Source organism: Callospermophilus lateralis, chromosome 10 (assembly GCF_048772815.1).
Source record: "Callospermophilus lateralis isolate mCalLat2 chromosome 10, mCalLat2.hap1, whole genome shotgun sequence".
Classification (NCBI taxonomy): Eukaryota; Metazoa; Chordata; class Mammalia; order Rodentia; family Sciuridae; genus Callospermophilus; species Callospermophilus lateralis.
The window spans coordinates 41,239,246-41,261,952 of record NC_135314.1 but is presented as its reverse complement, the minus strand read 5'-3'; the positions used below and the strand labels follow the sequence as shown (position 1 = coordinate 41,261,952).

Below are 22,707 nucleotides of genomic sequence, written 5' to 3'. Positions count from 1 at the left end.
ACCTATTTCCAATCACACAGACTTTCCAGATCTCTTCATGTTCAATTTCAGATCACTAAACCATAGCTAGTCTTTTCATTGTCAATAATAGCCATTAGTCTCTTACTTAAACGTCAATTCAAAAACAGAGCCACCACTGTCGTTGCAAATGGCAAGAGTTGGATCATCTGTAAACTAAACAGAAAAGGAATTTATTTTCTTATAGATTTTTAAACAACCAGTCAAATGTTAAGAAGATAAAGGGGAAAATAACTAAAAGTTTTTAAAAATCTACAATATAAACATTTAGCATTTGAAATAGCCTAACCTAGATTCACATTCTCACTTTAAACATACAAACTTACCATTATTTAAAATAAAAATGGTTCAGTATCTTTAAAAAAAACTATAGAGACTTTCAAAAACAAAGCTACCTTTCATCAGAATAAAAGAAAATTTCAAAGTATAGTTGATATAAACCCTAAAATTCTCTACTTGGGCTCTTACATTAAGGTTTTCTAATGAATAGGATCATTTGGATACTTTGGCAGTTGCCTAGTATTCCAGAATAAAGACACAGTAAAAGATACTTGGTATCTTTGGAAAATAAACTTGTCTGAATAAAGAGTTAATCCTACTATATCTAAAACATCTTAACTTTTCCCAAACTGTGCTATCTTCTTGATCTTATTCCAGAGTATACTTCAGTTATTATTACCTAAACTGGAAAACTCAGAATAATAATGTTCACAATATGCAGTTCTAAGGTCAGATGAAGAATGGTAAATGATATAGGACACAAACTGAAATAATGAAGCTTTTATCAGCTACAGTAACTAGCCCAAAGTTTGGGCTTCCACGTAAACCATCCTAGGATGGTTGAGATGCCGGAAGTCACTATAAAATTCTTCTTTTACAACCCCACACACAGGCATAGTACAGCGTCCTATTTATTTGCTCTCAAAGTCTAGATGAACAGTTGACAAAGTGAGAAGCATGTATCCTAGGGGTATGCATAAGATAGTCCACTGGAGTGCAGGAAACATAAGAGTACTTGTATTTCAGTTTGATTTTCTGTGTATGTGCCCATAATACGGTTAAAAATGTACAGTAGAATATTTGTATACTTATACACACACACATACATAAAGAATAAAATCCAAATTGTTATTGATGGGATGTATGGCTAAGTTTAGAGAACAAAGAGTTAGCAATACTGAAGTGCAAACAGCTACTGTCAATCCAAGACCGATCTCAGGAGTACTCAATTATACATATCTTTCTCTAATGTCAGTGTGTCTACATACACCTTCATCATCATTCCCCAACAACAGTGGCTCCTACTCTTATGCTTTTAATCTCAGCCACATCCTTCTCTTTTATCTCTGCCTCTACTTCTTCTGTTTCTTATTGTTTCTCATAATAACTTCTTTTTTTTCAAGAGGACTATTCATTTACAAACATCTACCCTCTAGTTATTCCTCCAATCAAACATTTATTGAGCAGTTAGTATGGGTATAACACAAAAATAACTGACAAACATATTCTGACTTCAAAGATATTCCCATATTAAGAAAGAGAAAACACATACACAAACAACTATAACATATTAAAAGTTGGTAAATGCCATATGAAAAGAAGTCAAGATAAATTACTATCATGTACTGAAAGAGGAGAAATTCTCTCAACTTTTGCTTTTCTTGGTTGTTTTCATTGTTACTAAATGCTTCAATGCTGCTTTGTCACAAAAGACATTTTTGTAACTAACCTAGATGCAGACATATAAACTCCAGATGCTTGCAGACTTTAAAAAGCACATGTATGTATGAGAGCTCTGCACAGCTAAGCAACAAGATATGTACATGATTAAAATCTAGATCTGATTTTAGACTCCCCCAGCTAGAGTCCTTTCCCCTTTATACTTCCAAACATGAGCTTCCAACCACACAAGAACCGAGGTTCACACGTATTTATACATGAAATCTGTTACCTAAGTCAGTTTATTTTTTTTCAGGCCTAGAAGGAGAAAACCAAGACTAGGATCTTAATGGATTCCCTTTAGAGCCCTGAAAGAAAATAAACCAACGGATTCACTTCTAAACATAATCCAAACCCTAGTTCTTTCAGAACTGGTGCCCTGAGCCACAGGCATCACCTAACAAAGGGTAACAGAGCACAGAGCACAGCACCTCAGCAATAAAAACCTGGCAGATTACACAAAAGTAAAAAGACCTTTTAAGATTTCATATGAGTTTTCAGCAGGGTACTGTCTGTTTTTGTTGCAACTTATAGTCTAGGATCACATCAGTTTGCCCTTCTGCTTATATCTAATTAGGCTTCAATACAATCTGAAGCTGAATATTTCCATCTTAACCCATCTCTGGTTTTAACTTGGGGAAAATATCTTGTTGGGTCAAATAATGTTCAGCTTCATCTTTTGGGTTTCTGATTATCAGCATAGATGAATGTATTTTAAAGTGGATATAAAGGCATAATAATGAAGATTATTAGCAGAAAAAAACAAAGCTGTTACCTTGATATGCAGTATTGCTGTTCCTGGAGGATGAGCATCTGTTATTGATCTGAGAAGTTTTCCACTCGCCAAATCCCACATGGTGATCTATAAGACAACTAAGTGCTTTAAAAACAAATTTATTGCTCTTTTTTGGATTTAGGTATCCTGCCTTCTGGATGAAATAATCTACTTCTCATCTATAAACATTGCAGGCAAAGAACCATAAAGTTAAAACATACCTAAAAGTTGCAGATCCATTAAAGCATGGAGCCTTTTTCCATCTTCATCTACCTGTGCCCAGCCCACTTATCCCTTTAGATTTTAAATGCTATTCTTATATTGAGAGGTAAAAGAGATTTCTCTAATAAGTCAATCTGTTTAGCACTGGTAAAAATTATAGGAAAGGCTCACTGCCAAACCAGCTAGTGATGCATAAATCAGAAGCTTAAGAAAAACCACATCCTATTCCAGTTTAAAAAGTATAAAGGAAAAAAAATAGTTACCCAGGAACACAGAAAAATAATACAGAAAGCAGAAACACTCAAACTAAAAGTAGCCACAGTTGTGTATTACTACATAAGGAGATGCATTTTATACAACACCTTGTTTGGTTTATAAAAGTTATTTGTTAAAAAAGACACATGACTTAGAATATAAAAATTACAGACTCTAGCTCAATCAGTAACAATTATTAAGAAATTTGTACAAGACAAAAGTCTGAGCAATCTCAGGTTAGCTCTATAGATATAATACTTCATAATATATTATTCTGATTTTCAAAATACTGATCTGAAGATATTGTTTTAAAAATTGATTTTAACATTATCTTATAAGTGAAAGAAGTTTTGCATATTACCTGTCCTTTAGCAAAGCCACAAAGAAGTCTTGAGCAGTCATTATTGATACTGAGGGCAGAGATGGCTCCATACTGACCTCCAACACTTGTGTTACCCAGGCAGAGTCGCAATGCTTGATTCTGATCTAAAGAAAGTGGTTTGTAGAGTCAAGTGAAAGAAATATGAGTGAATAAATAAATACAGTTTAGGCATGTTTTCAAAGACTTGGGAAGTGGCAAGAATCAAAAGAAGTATATGATAAGCATTCATTTTTTCACATTCATTTAAAAATACATTTATTGAGCCTCTGCCAGAAGCTGAGCATTAAGACATTAACAAAACAATAAGGAAAAAAAAAAGCTATAGGGAAGTCTAATACAAAATTTGCTAATGATAAATCAAAAAGCCCATAAGAAGTCCTACCTCTTTGAACAAACTTTCAACTCCCTCATCCTAAAATTGTACTTCTTGGCCATTTTTAAGATGCAGTGTTAAAGGAATACCACCTTCTTTAAAAGTAGCTTTTAAATTTCAAAAATCACAATATATTAATTTAGATGTTGGCTAAAATTTACATTTATATTATCAGTGAAGAGAAGTTTTTCTTAGCAAATTAATAGCACAAGTAAAATTATAGAGTGAACATTTAAACTACTTCAGAAAATTATTTTAAGCATAACATTTGATATGGTAAAAGCAAATAACTGAAACCTCTACTAGATTAAGTTATTGAAGACAAGGATTTCTGATTTTTCTAGGAGGTACTCAAAATATTTATCAAATTTTATTATCCTAATAATTTTTTTAAATTGCTCTAGGGTTTATCCTAGACAACGCTTATTTTGTAAAGCGTTTATGATTATACCCATTTGAAAAAAATGAAATAAAAAATTCAAATGTAAGAAAGCATGCATACAAAATTTAACCGTTTAGAAAAACAAACAAAAAAAAATACTTTCACAACCTGGCAATTTGGAGTTCTCTACCCCTGTAGCACTTGTATGGGCCTCTGTAACTATAGGGCATGATGTAACATGGAACATGTTGCATTAGAAAAGAGGAAACTTAACTTGCTGGCTGCTACCTGCTTCCCAGTCCTGGGGCCACATGTCGCTAAGAGAGCACCTAGTGATTAGCCAGAAGGCATTGCCATGGGTTGTGATGAAGAATCGGACCACCTCTAGGATAGACTCAGAACCCTTCTGCCCTCGGACAGCTAGACAGCTCCTGTCTCCCATTACTGCCTGTAAGATGGGTGTAGATGTAAATTCTCCCCACCCTGCTGACCTTTAACCCTGATTGGTTCCTGAACATTATATTAGCTGTGTGTGTTTTCTCATTAAACAAGATCCTAAGTGTCTGATCATCCTCCTGCAAGGGAGGGCTGGGTGCGGGTGGCCAGTCGACCTTTACCTTTCTTGGTTCTTCCTGGTCAGAGCGTGCTCCTCCAATCTCTGCCACAACTCAGGAGGGAACAGGGGGCTAAAAACTCCTGACATGTAACTATCTACATGCAAGTTTCATAGTATGGCTTACCTCCCTATTATACTGTGCTCAGTCTGACAGCTAAGACCATGAGTGAATTAACACTCCCAGAATTCCTAACTTGGTGCCTTGCACTCAGGCATCTGACAAGCATCCTAACAGCTGTCACATCTGCAAATCTACCTCCTAAAAGAGTAAATTTAGTTACCAGAAAAAATCTAAAGATACTCATTCTCAGGTGTAAGAAATAATACTTGGTAGGTCACCCATCCAAAGTAAATGTCATAAGAGTGTTTTTCTGGGTTCATAAGCTGGCTCTAATAGTAATCCTCAACAGCAAGGAGTTCTATAACAAAGAATACCATATTCAGCACACAGAATATACTCAATTTTTTTTATATCATTTTAGATTTTAGCCTTTCAAGGTAAACATTCAAAAAGGAATCAATTCATAAGTAAAAAAGGTCTAATATATTTTAAAAAGTCATTATATTTATTTCATATTTAAAATTATACAATTACAGATTTTTCTCCATACCTCCAGAATGGTGTCCCTTAATATAATCCAAATTATTAAAATTTCCCTTTATTTTGTTAATTCCTTGACTATAAATATGACATCATTTTTTCTTTCACTCTACTGAAATTGCCTACCTACAGTAGTGTCTTCCATGATTCTCACTGTGTCAGGACTACCTTATATAGTGAGTGGATTAGCCACAAATCATAATTTGCAAACAATATGATGGTTAGGCAATAGTATTCTTTATATACCACTACTTTTGGTCATGTATATAAGCAACAGGTAAATGAAAATAAGAGGACAAAGACAGAGGCTGGTGTCTGAGCTGCCTGCTTTCTAGCACAGGTTAGTACTCAAATCACAGTGCTGAGATCCTTTGTAGTCCAGTCTTACTTTGAGGTAGAAAATTTCTAATGTTCTAATTCACCAATATACTTGCTACTGCTTTCTGATATAATAAAGTCATACTTAAATTAGGTAAATTTAAGTATTCTTATAAAGGGTGGAAAGTATAAGGAGAATTAAGATGTACAATCAAATAGAGAATAAGGAAAGAAAGAGGAAATAGAAGAGTGTCAATGGAAGAAGGAGAGGAAAAAAAGGACATATCTAACTTTTAGATTAAAACCCTATATATCTCTGTGCTTTCCCAATTGTAGTTCCCATACTCCAATCTAACCAAGAGAGGAAACAAAATTACCAGCCTTGGTCACTCCTGAAAAATGTATTAAATTTACAGCTTACAGGTCTATGTCAATGAAAATGTTCTTACTTATTTTTTTTAATTTTTACAGTATGAATTGAGATACCTGGATTTTAACCCCACCCCTACTCCTAGATAGCTACAGCCATTTCAACTATGTCTGGGCAGTTTTAGGAATGCTACTTAATTTCACTTAATCTATCTTCATCTACATAATGTAGAAAAAATACCCTTACCTCATTGTGTTGCCAAGAGGAATAAATCAGTAAAGTTAAATAATGCACAAAGGGACTAATTTAATGTCCCTCAAATATTACTAGGGTTCTATTACAAATTAATTTATCAATAACATCTATATACTTTTCAAAAATAGCAAGTGATAGTAGGCAGGCAATGGACTATGTACAAAATGTAATCTAACTCTACAAAAACACTTATCAATTCTTATTCTATCTTTATACATTCTATCTTTATGATGCCATGTTAACCAACTTGCTATTATATAATTTAGGCTACATTCAGAAAAGGTAGAATGTCTATGGATAGAAGACAGCAGGTTCTCTTATAAGAGTAACTAAACCTTCTGTAGTCCAGGTAATTTAAGACAATTCTGGGGGAAAGTGTTTGGCTAAAATAAACATAAAACCTTTTAAAACACTTAAATTTTATAGTTACATAGAAAGAACAAAAATACCTGGACAGAAGCAAGAAAGGGAAAGTGAGAGCTCTGCCAGGTTGCTCTGATCTCATCAACTTAAAAGGAAAAGTTCTCTTCCCCCCACACTTTGGAGCCTCCTCTGTCTACTGTTGGGGAGTAGATATTAAATTAATAGTAGATCTAAATTCATTTGCAAAAGTCACATAAAATTATATCTGTCTAATGTTGTCAATTAGTATTTAAAAATTGGAGAGGATCCTTATGAAGTAGGTGACCCCGGCAAGAAATATGAAATGAGACTATCAATTTCCCCTCAAACTTCAGAGTTCAAATAGAGGTAAACACCAAAATCCTATGAAAATTTTGAAAAGTATCAAACAGTACAAATATATGGAATTATTAATGATGATAATATAGCTTATTAATTAATTATCAGAACTTGAAATCCAAATATCATAAAAAGCATATCTATTTGACACCGCAATGAATTATACCTATGTTTCTTGTAGTACAAGTTGGGCATACTTAATCTAAAAATCCAAAACCTAAAATGATCCAAATCCAAAACTTTTTGAGCATTTATATTAACACTCAGAAAATCAGATTCTCAAGCATTTTGGATTTTGAATTAGGAAAGCTTAACCTGTAAAGTCTATGTAAATATTTCAAAATCAAAAAAACTCTAAAATTTGAAACACTTCTGAACCCAAGTATTTTGGATAAGGGATACTATACCAAAAAACCATTAAAAAGATAATTTTCTCAAAGTAGATTTCAGCACATTCTGAGCTCAAGTGTAATATGCTAAATAACAAAGAAAAGTCACAAAAACTAAGTTTATAACAACCCTAAAAATCTAAATTTGAACATACTTCAAGAATTTATAACTCTTTTCATATACCAAAATTAACCCAACCCTCTATTTCTTCACTTGTTATTTGTTTTAATTAGTTCCAAAGACAAAAAAGGAAATTTCTACATCTTAGAAGGGAGCAAGTTTAATGTGTGTGTAGAACTCTAATTTGCCAGTGTTCATCATTCTTCAATACTACTTTTTTCTTATCCTTTATTCACACTAAATACTCATTATAGCCAAAGGAAAAGAAAAGAGATCTTATTGGAAACATTTTTCATTAATTGTCCTAAAATAATAGAAGCACTTTTACCTGACCTCAATCTGACCAACTCACAGAATTAAACTTCTCATAAAGCTTACTAACTAAAGACCAGGGCACACTCACCGAATCTCCATGGCTAACCAGCTACCTTCTAGAATGCCAACACTTAGTAAGAGTTGGTTGTGTTCCTTCCCATACCTGCTCATGTCATTGTAACAATACATATTTTAAAACAAAAAGAACATAAACTGATGGAATAGAGTGTAAAATAAAGAATATTTTTTCTATGAACATTAAGTGAATGTTTCAGGAAAACTTGGTAAAGGTTAAGTTGCTTTACAAAACTTTTATGAAATAGGCTGTTGACAGGTAACAGTAAAAGATGAAGAAAAGTTTTGTTATAATGTAGAATTTTGTACTCATGGATTGATTCATAGGAGCCTCAACTTTACATGACCCATTACTGATGAAGTTTATGACAAAAAAGGTGCTGCAGACCTCCACTGGCAGATACAAACTCAAAGAAAATGCTTTGGACTTTATCAAAAGATTAGAAAAAAATAGAAACATATTTTCAGCTAAAATAAATCATTGAAGGTACACATGCGTTTATAGTTTTTCACAATTCCTGGCTCTAATCAATTTTTCAATTAGCTGTTTATTTTTTATCCAGAAGAGGGCATCAACTCTAATTGATAGTATTCTCCTTCAGCATTGAAAGGTCAAAAGAACCACTCATGCAAACCAAATTTACTATACCTTTTCCTTTTGAATCCATGAAGAAAAGACCAAAAGAGAGAAAAAAAGAAATCAGTTCAAAAGGTCAGAGAAAATGCAGGTAAATTTTTAAGGTGTGACAACCTTTAGTTAACTGTGAGAATGATATTAAATGTGATTAAATGATGTCTCTATCATTTATGATTATATTCAGGTACTGGTTCTGGGAAAAGAGAAAATGCATAATATTCAAATTATAGCAGGGTAATAAGTAAATACTAAGTAAAGTAAGTAATAAGTAAGCCTATATTTTAGTTAGAAATAAAAACAATTTCAAAAAGATAATCTACTAAAGTACCCAAACAATCAAAAGAATGGAAAAGAAAGGATCTTGTGATAAGAAAACATCTTCATTAAATTAAGAACCAAGATACACAAAAAATGCTATATATCTATTATAATTCCATAAGAATACACACAACATATAAAGTTTAAGAAACTATAACAATTACTATTTTAATGAATCAGGCCTCTATTTCAAAGAAGCTCTAATGGTACTTGAACAAATATAGTTCTTCCTGCTCTACTTACTTCTATGATCAACAAAGATATTTTTAAAAGATCAGCTCTAACCCAGATCTCTTGTCTAGACACTTCATAGTGTCTGCTATTTGTTCCTGGGCTTTCAAGCATATTTTAATCCATTTGTTAAAAGCATAGTCCAAACATCTGCTTCCTACAAACAATAATAAGTAAAATTTATTAACTATACTATTAAAACCCAAAGCTCAAACCAGAATACTATACTATGACTCCTTCTCAAAATGTTCTCTTTGGCACACTTTCCTATGAGACTGTAATAAAACATTACTATTTCATCATATCTATAAGAAAGCTGCTGGGGATCTAAAAAAACCAGGAAGCAGGCCCAAGGAAATGAAGGAGACAGTATCAAAAGATAATGTATTCTTCTCCTCAGTTTTTAAAGTATTCATTTTAATTTGTTTGCAGTAAGCTCCACATGGGTTTGATTATAAGCAGTCACATATCTGTACAAACTCTTGATAAAGAAGGGATGTTAAAAAGCACACTGAGTTGAGAAAAAAATGAGTATTGGTAAGTGGAAACAAAGAAATCAACATCCATTCTGCTGATAGATAAATATATAAATTATATTCTATCCTCAAGCACCTTAGTTTTTTCTATTTTTCTCTTCATATCTTAGAATTTGCCTCCTCTTCCTCTCAAAACAAGATAGACTGCTTGAAATAATGGGAAATGCACTGAGCTAGGATTTTGTGTTATCTGATTCTAAATTTGGCTCTGTGCTTCTCACTTAAACTCTCTGGTCCTCAATTACCTTAAATGAAAAATAAGAAGACTGAACTACAAGACCCTGTGAGATTCTTTCCCAAAAGTATATTGATCTAATATCAACTATACCCTCACAGAAAAAAAAAAAATTCTTATACCTGATACAAAACTACACTGGAAAACCTTTTCCAAAAGGCAGTTGGATAATACTTATCACAAGACACTAATGCTCATGTCCTGGCTCAAGCAATTCAACTATTAGGAATTTGACCTAAGGAAGTGATCATAGCACAAAAATGCAGAAATAAAGATGTTTGTCATAGCACTGTTTGTTTAGAAACAACCAAATGTCTTATGAAAGAAGAAGGCTAAGTAAGTACATTTTGATACATCCATTCAAAAAATACAATATGCCCACTTAGAATCATGTTTTATATATATATATATATATATATATATATATATATATATACTTATGTATGTATATATGTATATATATACATATGCATGTATGTGTGTGTGTATATATACATATACACGTAAACATACACACAACCATATATGAAATTAATATATAATTGCATGGAAAGATGTCCTCTATACCAAAAAGTAGATAATAACATGATTCCATTTGGGAATGTATACACACACACACACACACACACGTATAAAGAAAAGACTAGAAGGTTATACAGAAATGTTAGGAACTAATTCTGAAGAATAAAAATAGTTGGTATTTTGTATCTTCAATTTTTGCTCATCTATATTTTCTAAATTTTCCCCTCTGCATGTATATCAACTATGTAGTAAGAAAAAAAGTATTATTTAAAGAATTAACTCTCAAATCCTTTCAAGGAAATTACATTTTTGTTTCTATCCTTCTGATCCCCAAGCAATAAAACTGTTATTTAAATCAATCATCATTAAAAAGAATAGGTTACAATTACATATTAAATAAAGTTTTTGGCATAATAAGTAGAAAGTCAAATTGTTCAAAGACAACAGAAAATAACTAGTGTCATTCATACAAAGATGCAAGGCTCCACAGAGATCAAATTACAGTTCTATAAAGTAATCCTTATCAAATGTTCCTTACTAAATTCAGTATCATTGGGTTTTCCATTTAAGAGAAGCAAAAGAACTCTAGAATCTAGAAAAGATTAGTGAAAAAAGCCAGAAAAATATTATCTAATGGCTTTTATATAGGAAAAAAAAAAGAACTAATAAAACTGACTTAAGTCTCAAATAGAAAAAATTTTAAAATACAACTAACTTCTATAAAAATAAAACTACCCATATTCTCTTCTCAACCAACAATGTAATTATGGGGAAAAAAAATTCAGTTTAGAGGGATTTACAAAGGAAATAAAACCAAATTTATTGTCAGTGAGTAACAGAAAATGGGAAATCCTGGGGAATTCCTTTCTCTCAAAATCTTTTAAAACACCCATAACTGGAATATGATTTAGAATAAAAAAATCACCGCCACCACCATCAACTGGAGATAGACAAGATGGCAAGGCAAAGTTCCTTGCAACTTTATTCTTTTTTGTCTAAGTCTATAGGAAGTAAAAAAATAAAATTATATTAAAAAGATAGCTTATAAATTCATAAAGAAAAAACTTGCAATGGGTAGCAAAATGAAGCTGTGAATCAAATAATTTTTAACTATAAATATATGTACGTATTTTTTGAGATGAAAGTCTTGCTGTAATGGCCAGGCTGGCCTTGAATCAGCTATCCTCCTGCCTCAGGCTCCTAAGTAGCAAGGATTACAGGCATGAACCACTACACTCAGCAATTTTTAACTATAAAAATATTGACTGCTAATTTTATGTTTTTCTGGTTTTGTTCTTGAAAATGAAGTCCACTATGACTATGTGATTAAGGAACATAAACCCTAAAGTATTCTTAATATTTAAAAATAAAAAAGTACTTAGAAAGTTTACCAAATATTAAAGCCAATCCATGAGATGTACCCACGGCTATCAAACTGGACACTGCCTGAAAACAAAAAGGAAGATTACATATTAAAAATATTACATCAAAGATCTTGAAATAATCAGAGTTGAATTTGTTGGCCTGCCTTCCTCTAGGCACCAGATGATATACCAACTATTATAAATAACAAGAATTTCATCTAGGAGGCAGAACGGGAAATAAATCTCAGGACATTTTATTTCTGAGAATACTTCTAAATTTACTCTAAGGGAAACACTATCAAAATTTCATTTGTTCAATATTATAGGCAACAACATGCCACTTAGCTATCTTTAAAGCCACTTTTTAAAAAGAGTCAAAAAATATCAGGATCCAGACAAAGAAAGAAGCACTTATTCAACTCAAGCAAGAGCCTCTTATAAAGTGTGGGGAAGGGATGAGAGCACTTTTGTCTACTTTATCCACAGGAGCCAAAGGGCACCAGAAATGTTCAAATCTTAGCCCATTTCCTCACCAAGCAACTGACTAATGAGAAAGTCAGAGGAGGGCTGGGGATGTAGCTCAGTGGTAGAGCACTTATTTAGCAAGCATGAAGTCCTGGGTTCAATCCCCAGTAACTAACACACACACACACACACACACAATATCAAACCAGCCAGCCACAGGACTAAGAAAAGAGCACATTAGTGTGCTTTCAACATCCCCCATTCTCCACAATGACCCCCACAGATTTACTATTTGGCAGACTTGGCACTGGAGTCCAAAGCTGTTAAATGTACTATTTACCACAAAGTGAGTTCACTGAATGCTGTTTTCTAACAAATCACAACAGGCCAGATCACAGAAAAGTAGGGTGATACTACATACAAATAAACCTGGAAAAGGCTAATCATTGTTCCATTATCTATTTCTCAAACAAACAGGGGTGCTCCATGGTAAAGCACCCCTGGGTTCAACCCCTAGTACTGCAAAAAATAAAATAAAATAAAATAACTTTTTGTTATTGTTTTTAAATAACAAAAAGTAACACTTAGAAAAAAGAAAACATTCAACATAGACAAATTTTAAACCTGATTACTGGGAGTAAATGACTTAGGAATTTATTATCATATCATAATATTTTATGTAAAAACTTTGAGCATTATAAATCAAGAAAACCCAATCTAATAAAAAGTTTACTTTAAAAGGTTTAAAGTATACTTACAATTGCTGTAGGCAAGCCAGCATCTACTTTGTCCTAAATAAAATTAAAAAAAAAATAGTATTTGAAAAGATATTCTCTTCTTAATCTAGGAAAAAAGTATAAGGCTCCCTCTTTACATATACTTTAAGCCAAATTAATTCAGACAAAAGGTAGAATCTTTATTTTTACCCTCAGTTAAGAGAAATGACAAAAGCTGTATATTATCAACAAAATCGGAAGAGCACGAGAGTGGATTATCTTATTTTACTAACAGATGCTTCAGGAAGGGTACTGATTATAAATGGAAAGGAAAAAGACAGGAAAGAGGTTCTGTTTCTATAGTGTAAAAACTATAAGTACTAAGGAGCCAAAATGATAGGAGTCTATAAAGACTGAAGAAAAGGGAAACCAGAGTTGGTGGCACACTTCTGTGATCACAGGAACTCAGGAAGCTAGGGCAGAAGGATCTCAAGTTCAAGGTCAGTACTAGCAATTTAGCAAGACCCTATTTAGCAAGGGTGGGTGAGGGGCAGGGCTGGGGATATAGCTCCATGGTAAACCAACCCTGGGATCAATCCCTAGTACTGCCAAAAAAAAAAAAAATTAAATAACAGCAGCAAAAAGAAAACATGCTCAAGACATTCTACTTTGAAGTAGGGATTTCCTATCCAGCAGATTACCTACTAACCCTTAAGTAAAACCCCAGCAGTGTACATTCAGTTCTCAAGCATAAAAAGGTAAAACACTTAAGGGCTAGTTCAGTTCCTTACCACTAATTCTGACTGTAGAAAAGTCCCCTAACTTTTCTGGGTTTTGTTGTCTTCTCCTGTTCAAAGAAATACTAAATGCTACCTCATTTATCTCAGTTAGTTGTCCTGAGAATTAATGTAAAGAATGATATAAATAAAAGAGTATTTATTTGAAACTTAGTTTTGAATAGTAACAGCTTGCAGTGATACAGCACTGTAGTAGCAAGTGGATTTCACAAACATTTACACTGTTTCTCAAATTTGGAGAGATAGAAGAGTCAGTATTATTCTGATTTTCTAAATTAAGAGAATAAGTTTCAAAGAGCTTAACTGTCTTGCCCAAGGCTCCTCAGTAAGTGATCGAACTATGTCTCATACTCAGCCTCCAGGGCAGGCTCTTTACATCATTTCAACAACTGTTTTGTCTGACCCTATCAATGTGGTCAATTAGTTACTATAATATCTCAGAAGGCAGAATCTATTACCTAATTTTGAAGAACTTCCCTGGAAATAACCTAAGAAACTTCAGTGCATGGAAACATGAGAAACAACAATCACCAATGTTGCTGGATTCAGTGTTCTGGAGAGAAGCATATACCAGGTAGGTTTATGATGGGTGTGTGGGTGTGAAGCATAATGACTTACAATTAAAAAATATGCAATAAAAATTTAATATATGATTTATTTGTGCCTGAGACAGAGAAAAAGAAGAGACAGCAGATGAAAAGCATAAGCTATTATTCAAAATGGAACCTGAATAATGAAATCAGAAGTCATCTGACTTCAAAAGCTAAAAAGCACAGATGTGGGAAGCATTTTAGAGATTACAGAATTTTAGTACTGGTGCTGCAACATCTTAGAATAGTGGTTCTCAAAAGCCAGACTGCATACAATCACCTGGGATGCCTGTTAAAATGCAGAACCATATACTACGCTTCTAGATTATAATTCAGTAGATCTAAAGTGATACCCAGGAATCTTCATTTTAAAAAGCACCTCAGGAGATTCTTATGTACTGGACATATTTATAAAAATACACTACACTAAGATATCTACAGTATCTTAAGATTAATCATCAAAATGATTTTAAAAAAACCTTAAAAGGTTACTTTGAGGGGCTGGAGTTGTAGCTCAGTGGTAGAGCGCAAGACTTGCGCATGTGAGGCACTGGGTTAGATCCTCAGTACCACATATAAATAAGGAAAGGTATTGTGTCCGTTAACAACTAAAAAAATATATTTTAAAAAAAGGTTACTCTGAATTAATTTTAAGTATAGATATGTCACATCACTTTGAGAAGGATCCCAAAATTAAAGAATGAGGTTCACAACTCCAAAAATTTCATCTCTCCTAAATGTTTTTCATGCTTAAACTCCAAAGCCATGACAGTCAAGACTCAAAGCAGCCTGATAACATCACTAACCATCATGCTGAAGGCACTACTGAACAACTCTTCAGGAAAAATACCCAAAAATATAACTAGCTTTACATGTTAATAAACCAACCATCACAGAAAAGCATGCAATTTAAATTGAGCTGGTAATCCAAAATTAGGAAGGCACCATATGATGACTGTCAAAGGAAAAGCAGTTTTCATTTTAACATACCAAAGGAGCTCAGCCATAGCAATGAAATAAGAACAGAATGCAAACACTCTGGGATTTATTAGAATTTCCCCCTCCTCTTTAAGAGGGAGGAGAAACCCTTTTAAATAACAGATTTATCTAATCATTGCTCAGTGTCTGAGTTTTAGTTCAGTCTCCATTATTCAAAATATTTTTAAAACTGCACAGGTGGGTCAAATGACTGTTCTGGTTCATCTTGATTTTGAAAGGAATGAATTTCATCACCTACATAAGGATTAAATTCAGAAAACGTCATGGAAATGTAATCCTCAACAGGTGGTTCCTATTCTGGCAAATATGAGTTACTCTCCACCTAAAAAGGAGGACAATCCCCCAGCTTTCCTCCATTGCTTGACCATCTCTCTAAACTGACCTCATGATTTAGAAACTGGGTCAGGATACACCAGTTGCCCAGAGTGAACACCTTTTTTTTTTTTTTTTTTGGAGTCTGCACTAAGAACTTTCTCTGATAAACCTGAAAATTGTACAGAATTTTGGAGTCATAATGTCACTATAACAACCCCTTACCCTCTTGAAAGATCAAAACCTGTATTTTTTAATTTATTTTATTTATTCTTTTCCAGTGCAGGGATAGAACCAGGAATTCATGCATGTTAGGCAAGTGCTCTACCACTGACCTTACAGCCAGCCCTCAAAACCTTTATTTCTCATCCAAACTGAATATGTAAAAATACCAATTAAACTCCATGAAAAGAACATAAAACCACATCAAAGTTCCTGGGTTATGAATCTGTCATTATGAGTATTACTATTATATATACACTGAATTCAGAAAACTAGAATTGAAAGATTACTTAAAAGTATGAGCTTTGAGGTCAAAGGAAAGTTTTATCAATATATACTGTCTTGATAGACTATTAAATATTTTTTACATTAACCTGGCACTCTCAAAAAAGGCCAGATAGGGACTGGAGATATAATTCAATTGGTAGAGTGCTTGCCTTGCATGCACAAGGCCTTGGGTTCAATCCCCAGCACCACTAGAAAAGAAAAAGGCCAGATATTCTGTTCTAGTCATTATACAATGGCCACATTCACCAATGCCACTTCCTTTCCAAAATAAGAGGCCCTAAACTTGGAGCCAGAAACACCAGTTTTTGAGTAATCATTCTGCTACATCCTAATGGAATGATGTAAGACAAGTTAATATCACCTTTCTAAGCCTATCTTCTCATTTTTAAAATAGGACATAGGTTACCTGCTCTCCAAGTTGTAAGAATAAATGATATAAGTACATGAAAAGACTTGTGAATTCAAATAAAAACTTTTGGTTGTAAAAGATTCTGATCAGGGCTGGGGCTGTAGCTCAGTGGCAGAGTGTTTGCTTTGCATATGTAAGGCACTGGGTTCAATCCTCAGCACCTTATAAAAATAAATATATAAATAAAGATATTGTATCCATCTACAACTAAAAAAATATTTTTAAACAAAGATTCTGATCAATCACTTCTCCATATGAAAAGACTAAAAACTCTACTTCAACCAAACACACAAAATGGCAACTAACCAGAAAAGAATATAAAGAAAAGGCAGATAGTGTTTCTTTTAGGCTTGAGGCCATATTTCATTTGGGTATACCTACTACTCTGAGCAGACCTTTATTTTCATGGCTGTACTAATTTCTTTGTCAAAATGTGTAGTCATATCTTAGGAGTCAAAAATAATCACACAAAAGCCATGAAAGCCAGATTCTATTTTTCTTAAGCCTCAGGCCAAGAGAAGAGCTGTGCTTTATTTTATGCTCATTCCTACTTCATTATGCCATTGCAGGTTATAAAGCTGGGGAAAAGAACAAAATACTTACAGCTGCTGACACTATCTGGGCAGAAATTCCCTTCAGAAGTGAATGTCGCATAACTGATCCATGGAGTGAAAAAGAATCAGGTAATTTCTTTTTCCTTTAAAAAAAAAATGTTTAAGAAAGAACAGAAGAATGAGTTGAAAAGGCAAGGTCCCAATGCTTTGAAAGAAAAAAAAACACATAAAAATAACAAAAGCAGAAAATAACACTATAATTTGTTAGCTGTTTTAAAGAGGTATAAAGAATTTAACAGTCTCACATCACAATGGGTACTAAACCCACCTTGAACCTCAGTAAAACACAAACAGGAAAATGAATAAAATCAACATTCCTTTTTCATTGACTGAAACCACTCCTTGCCCTCCATAACTACTATGGCAAATATGAGTCACCTACTGTTCTCTAGAGGGTTGCCTACAGATCACTCCTGTTCTGTATGTCATTATTACCTCCACTTGCCTTCCTACACCTTCTCTCCTTTATTGCTCTTCTGTCCATGATCACCATTCCCATTCTTCAACCAATCACCTTCTCAATTCCTCACTTATTACACACTGTTGCTCCTGCTAACGGCACCTTTCACTTACAGCCACTAATCATCATACAAAAAGTGATTTACCACAATTATTGAGTATCTACTCTGTATGACTAAAAGTATGCTCTGAGAATACAAAAATAAGGAAGTCACAATTCCTACCATCAAAGACCTCAGCCTAGTCAGAGGAACTGACAAGTAACTCTTACAGGATGAAATAGACAAGAAATACGAATACAGTAGTAGGAAATTCAAATGAAGAAGAGTTTAATCTGTTTATTTGGGGGATGTGAGGGATAGCTGTAGAAAAGAGAAAACATCTCTTTTAGCTTTGTTGAATGACTGTGAGTCTGTTGGGCAAAAAAGCACAAGCAGAAATGTGCAGTTGTAAAGGTATAAAGCATGCCTGGGAACACTAAGCACAAACAAGCATGGACCAGGTGGCTGAAGAGGAAGAGCTCAGAGATGAGCTCAGAATAGTAAGCAGAGTCCACAATGGCGTCACACAATAGCTTCTGAATTTATTGCACAGACAACAAGATGACATCATTTAAGCAGGTAATAAATCATCAAAAACACTTGTCTATTTATAGTACAGAGTGATGAACAAGTAAACATATTCAGCAATGATCCCTACCCCATAAGAAACAACAACCTAAAGAAGATAGGACTGAGACAGGGCAAATTTGAGAGAAGGAGAAGAAATACACAGCTAATTTTATCAACATTAAAGTTACACATGAATTCAATAAAGTATTTATATTATGCATTTCCACTTCTCTTTCCTTTTCATGTTTTCTCCAAGAATTTGCAAGGTGAAAAGCAGCCAAAAATGAAATTATTTAGAGTTAGAAATCTTTTCCCCAAATCTTTAATCATCTTTGTGATTCTTCTCTGAACCCGCTCCAAGGGAATGAAGAATGCTAAAAGCTGCCCTTAGAGAGTAAGGGCAGCAGTAGAGTGCAGGAATCAGAAGGGAGACAAGGTAGACCAAGCTCCATGTTTCCAATACAAATACTGTGCCATGTTTCATTTGTACTCCTTTCAAGAGCTCTACTTTTGCTGGGAGTCTCTGGCTATTAACAAGGCTTTTTATTAAAGGTTCAAATAACATGTCATAGCACCCACTTTTTTGTCTTCCCCCTCAACAGCACCAAAATTTTAGGTCCATACAGATGGACCTTCTACTTCCCATACAGGGGTTCAACAGACCATTCTAAACTATAAAAAGAAATTGACATTTTATTTTATTTTTTTAAAGAGAGAGAGAGAGAGAATTTTTTAATATTTATTTTTAGTTTTCGGCGGGCACAACATCTTTGTTTATATGTGGTGCTGAGGATCGAACCCAGGCCGCATGCATGCCAGGCGATCGAGCTACCGCTTGAGCCACATCCCTAGCCCAGAAATTGACATTTTAAATGACCAAATATTTCAACCATTCGTAAGTGTGATTTTACATGAATATTTACCTTTTTAAGTTGGTCCTGTCACCACTATCTGAGCTTGCCACAGATGAAGTATCATAGGAATGAGAATCAATAGTATCAATGTTTAGCAATGTAGGATCCTCAAGAACAAAAGACTCATCTTCATCATCAGTCTAAATTGGAAGAAGAAAGAACAACACATTCAAAATTCAAAATATTCTATGAAACAAGTCAGATAGGCATTAATGGGTTTTTCCAAAGCATTCAAATGCTTACTTATGCTTTTATCTCTATTCCACACATTCTTATTCACCAGAGAGGCACAGAACAGAACTACCTGAATTAAATTTCAACTCCACATAGATCTCACTCTCTACAAAAAGTTAATACCAAAAACTTCTTTCTTATAGCAAGAAGAAGCAGGAACAGCTTTGCAGGTTGATATTAACTGCAAAGTACTTCTTCAAATTCAAACCTGAACAAATGTTTTACTGATTAACCAACAGTCATTGGCTAATTAAAAGATAATAAATATCACCTGACTTTAGTCTACCATAAGAAATATGACAAACAGAAGAAAAGCATTCTGGATAGGAAAAAGCATACGCAGTCACAATGATTTCATACTATGAATTTTTGCCCAGGGAAAAGGAAGTTGCCCAAAATGGCTGGAAAACAGTAGAACTTGGAGATGATCTTAGAAAGATAAGCTGAAACCCAAACTGTAAAATGCCTTATATTCCATTAAGCTAAGTGGCAGCAGGGCCCAAGTCTATCTTCTTCACCACTGTACCCATAGTGCCTAGTACACAACACCCAACACATAATAATTACTCATTTAATGAATTAGTATGCTAAATACAGAGGGCAGTGGGAAGGCAACTGAGATTTTAAGAAGTGGAGAGACGTGATGGAAACCATATTTTAGATATAAAAAGGGCAGTATGAAAAATGAATAAAGTAAGAGGGAGAGAATGAGACACAGGGATTACTAAGGACCAGTGAGAGGGCACTGCAATGTCAGGGAAGAAAGGAAATTCCAGCCTAGGAATGTGGCAGAGATCAGGAGAGGTAATGATGAAAGAGCCATCATCGAGATAAAATCAAAAGTCCTTGGTTACCATTTAATTGTGGGGAAAGGAAAGGCAAGTGGGAACACAAACAGGATTCCAAGGTTTCCAGCTTGAGCAACAGGCAAAAAGTGAGAACACAGACTGAGATAAGAAAACACACAAATAGCAGATAAAGCAATTCTGAGTGACAGATATTAAAGAAGAATGTTCTAATCCTATCTTCTTCTCTTTCAGCAGATCCACCTCTGGCCTTACGTTTCCAATCAATGTGTTTGATAAAGCAATCTATACTGATCCCCATTTTCTTTTTTAAAATTTTATTTGTTGTTTTTAGAGTTACATGATAGTGGAGTGTATTTTGACATATTATACGTACATGAAGTACAACCCATTCCAATAGGATCCCAATCTGTGGTCATACATAATATGCAATTATACTGGTTGTGTACTCATATATGAGTAAAGTTATATTTGATTCATTCTACTATCTTTCCTATTCCTACCCCCTCCCTTTCCTTTATCTGATCCCCATTTTCTCTATTCATTCCAAGCTATTGATTACTAACCTTGAGGAAGGTAATAGTCAATTCTACTTGCCTATTTTCAGTTAGCAGATTCTTGTCCTTCAGCACTATTTAACCTTGTTGACCATTCCCTACTTCTTAAAAATTTCTCTCCCCTTGATCTGGTTGATCTCAATCTCCCCTAGATCTCTCTTTCCTGGTTCTTCTCCAATTTATATGGACTCTTATCAATCATGTTGTCTAGCTTCTTCTCAGCCAAACTTTAAAAGCTGTTGTTCCCCCAAAACTACAGTCTTAGCTCTCTCCCCACTTCACACACTTTCTATTTGATTAACCTTGTCCATACCTATGGGTTTAAATACCATATTATGCTAAAAATACTACAAAATCTGTTTTTAGTACCAATGTTTCTGTTCAGGTTTAGGTCTTTATTTACAACTTCTTTTCAGATATCTCTGCACATAAGTCTGCTAAGAAAAGGGTTAGCACTGGCAAGGACACATTATGTTACTTGAGAACTATAAAAGATTGAAACAATTGCTGTAGAAAAGAGAAAGGAAATAATTCAAAAATAAGAACTGCAACACCAAGGTCTTAAACAAGAAAGTCAATTAAAACCTTATTTGATTTTCTAAAGCAGCCTGGGGACATAATTAAGGAAAATAGATTAGCTAAGTTAAGCCAGGCTTATAGGATAAGTGAAAGAAAAAGTAAAGGAAATAAAAGAATTCAGGATGTCAAGATTGAATTTAAAGCTACTGCCACATAGTAATCAATTTTCTCCAAACTGATATGTAAAATCTACACACTCTTATCAAATTTCAGATAATTTGTGTGTATGTAAATCAATGAACTGATTCTAAAACTTGAAAGGAAATGCAAAAGATCAAGAATAAGCAAAGCAATCTCAAAGGAGAATAACAAAGCTGGAAAACAGATATCAAGACCTATTATAAAGGTTCAAGCATTAGAATGTAATATTGGGGGAAGCATAGACACACCAATGGAATCAGGTCCACATACACATAATCCCCTGACTTATAACATAGGTGACACCACAGATAATACTCCCCTCAGTAAATGGTGCTAGTGGACTCCACACACTAACACACACACTCAAAATTCTAGATGAATCACAGATCTAAATGTGAAAGGTGGAACAATAAAAATTTTAGGACAAAATAGGATAATATTATCATGACCTTTGGAATTAGCAAAATTTCCATAAACATGACACATAAAAACTAACCATAAAGGAAAAGTTTAATAAGTTGAACTGTATTAAGAACTTCTGTTCATCAATACACATTAGTATAGCAAAAAAGTATCTTATAGAACCAATGAAGATTTTTGCAATAAATATATCTAATGTATCTAATAAAGGGCTTTTATTAGCATATATAATAAACCACTTTCTTTTTTTTTTTTTTTTTTTTGTGGTACTGGGGATTGAATCCAGGCCTTATGCACTCTACCAACTGGGCTATATCCCCAGCCCTAAACCACTTTCTTTAAAAAAAAAAAAAAAACTCAAGAGAATTAACTGGACTAAGGACAATCTGTAAAACAGATATCCAAAAGGCCAAAACATATGACAAAGTATCCATCTTCATTAGTTTTCAGGGAAATTCAAATTAAAAACATGATGTGATAAAGCTATACACCTGTAAAACTGAAAGGCCAAAGTGAAAAAGAAAAATTCAAAAGCTGACAAGTATGTAAGCAGTAATCAGAACTCTTATATATTGCTCCCAGAAGTATATACTGATACAAATACTTTTAAAAATGGTGGCCGTACTCATGAAAGCTGAATACAACTATATCTGATGACTTACCAATTATCCTAAGGATGTGCCTAAAAGTAATATGTAATGCATGTTTTTTAAAAATTTTTTTTTGTGTGTGTGTGTATGCATGTGTATAGATACCAAAATCCATGAATAAGAATATTTTCTGCAGGGCATAGTAGTATACACC

At 33.7% G+C, this 22,707-nt stretch overlaps 1 protein-coding gene across 4 annotated transcripts in view; it reads right to left on the bottom strand.

The window, feature by feature from the left end:
- Vps8 (VPS8 subunit of CORVET complex) overlaps window positions 1-22,707 on the bottom strand; it is a 247,054-nt gene that overhangs the window by 208,063 nt on the left and 16,284 nt on the right. For all 4 annotated transcript variants that reach the window (XM_076868965.2, XM_076868966.2, XM_076868967.2 and 1 more), the window contains exons 4-10: window positions 19,176-19,306; window positions 17,172-17,265; window positions 12,994-13,026; window positions 11,798-11,852; window positions 3,351-3,475; window positions 2,513-2,599; window positions 107-174 (exon numbers count right to left, since the gene is read on the bottom strand). In XM_076868965.2, coding sequence (XP_076725080.1) covers window positions 107-174; window positions 2,513-2,599; window positions 3,351-3,475; window positions 11,798-11,852; window positions 12,994-13,026; window positions 17,172-17,265; window positions 19,176-19,306 — 593 coding nt within the window. The remainder of the gene's footprint in view (window positions 1-106; window positions 175-2,512; window positions 2,600-3,350; window positions 3,476-11,797; window positions 11,853-12,993; window positions 13,027-17,171; window positions 17,266-19,175; window positions 19,307-22,707) is intronic.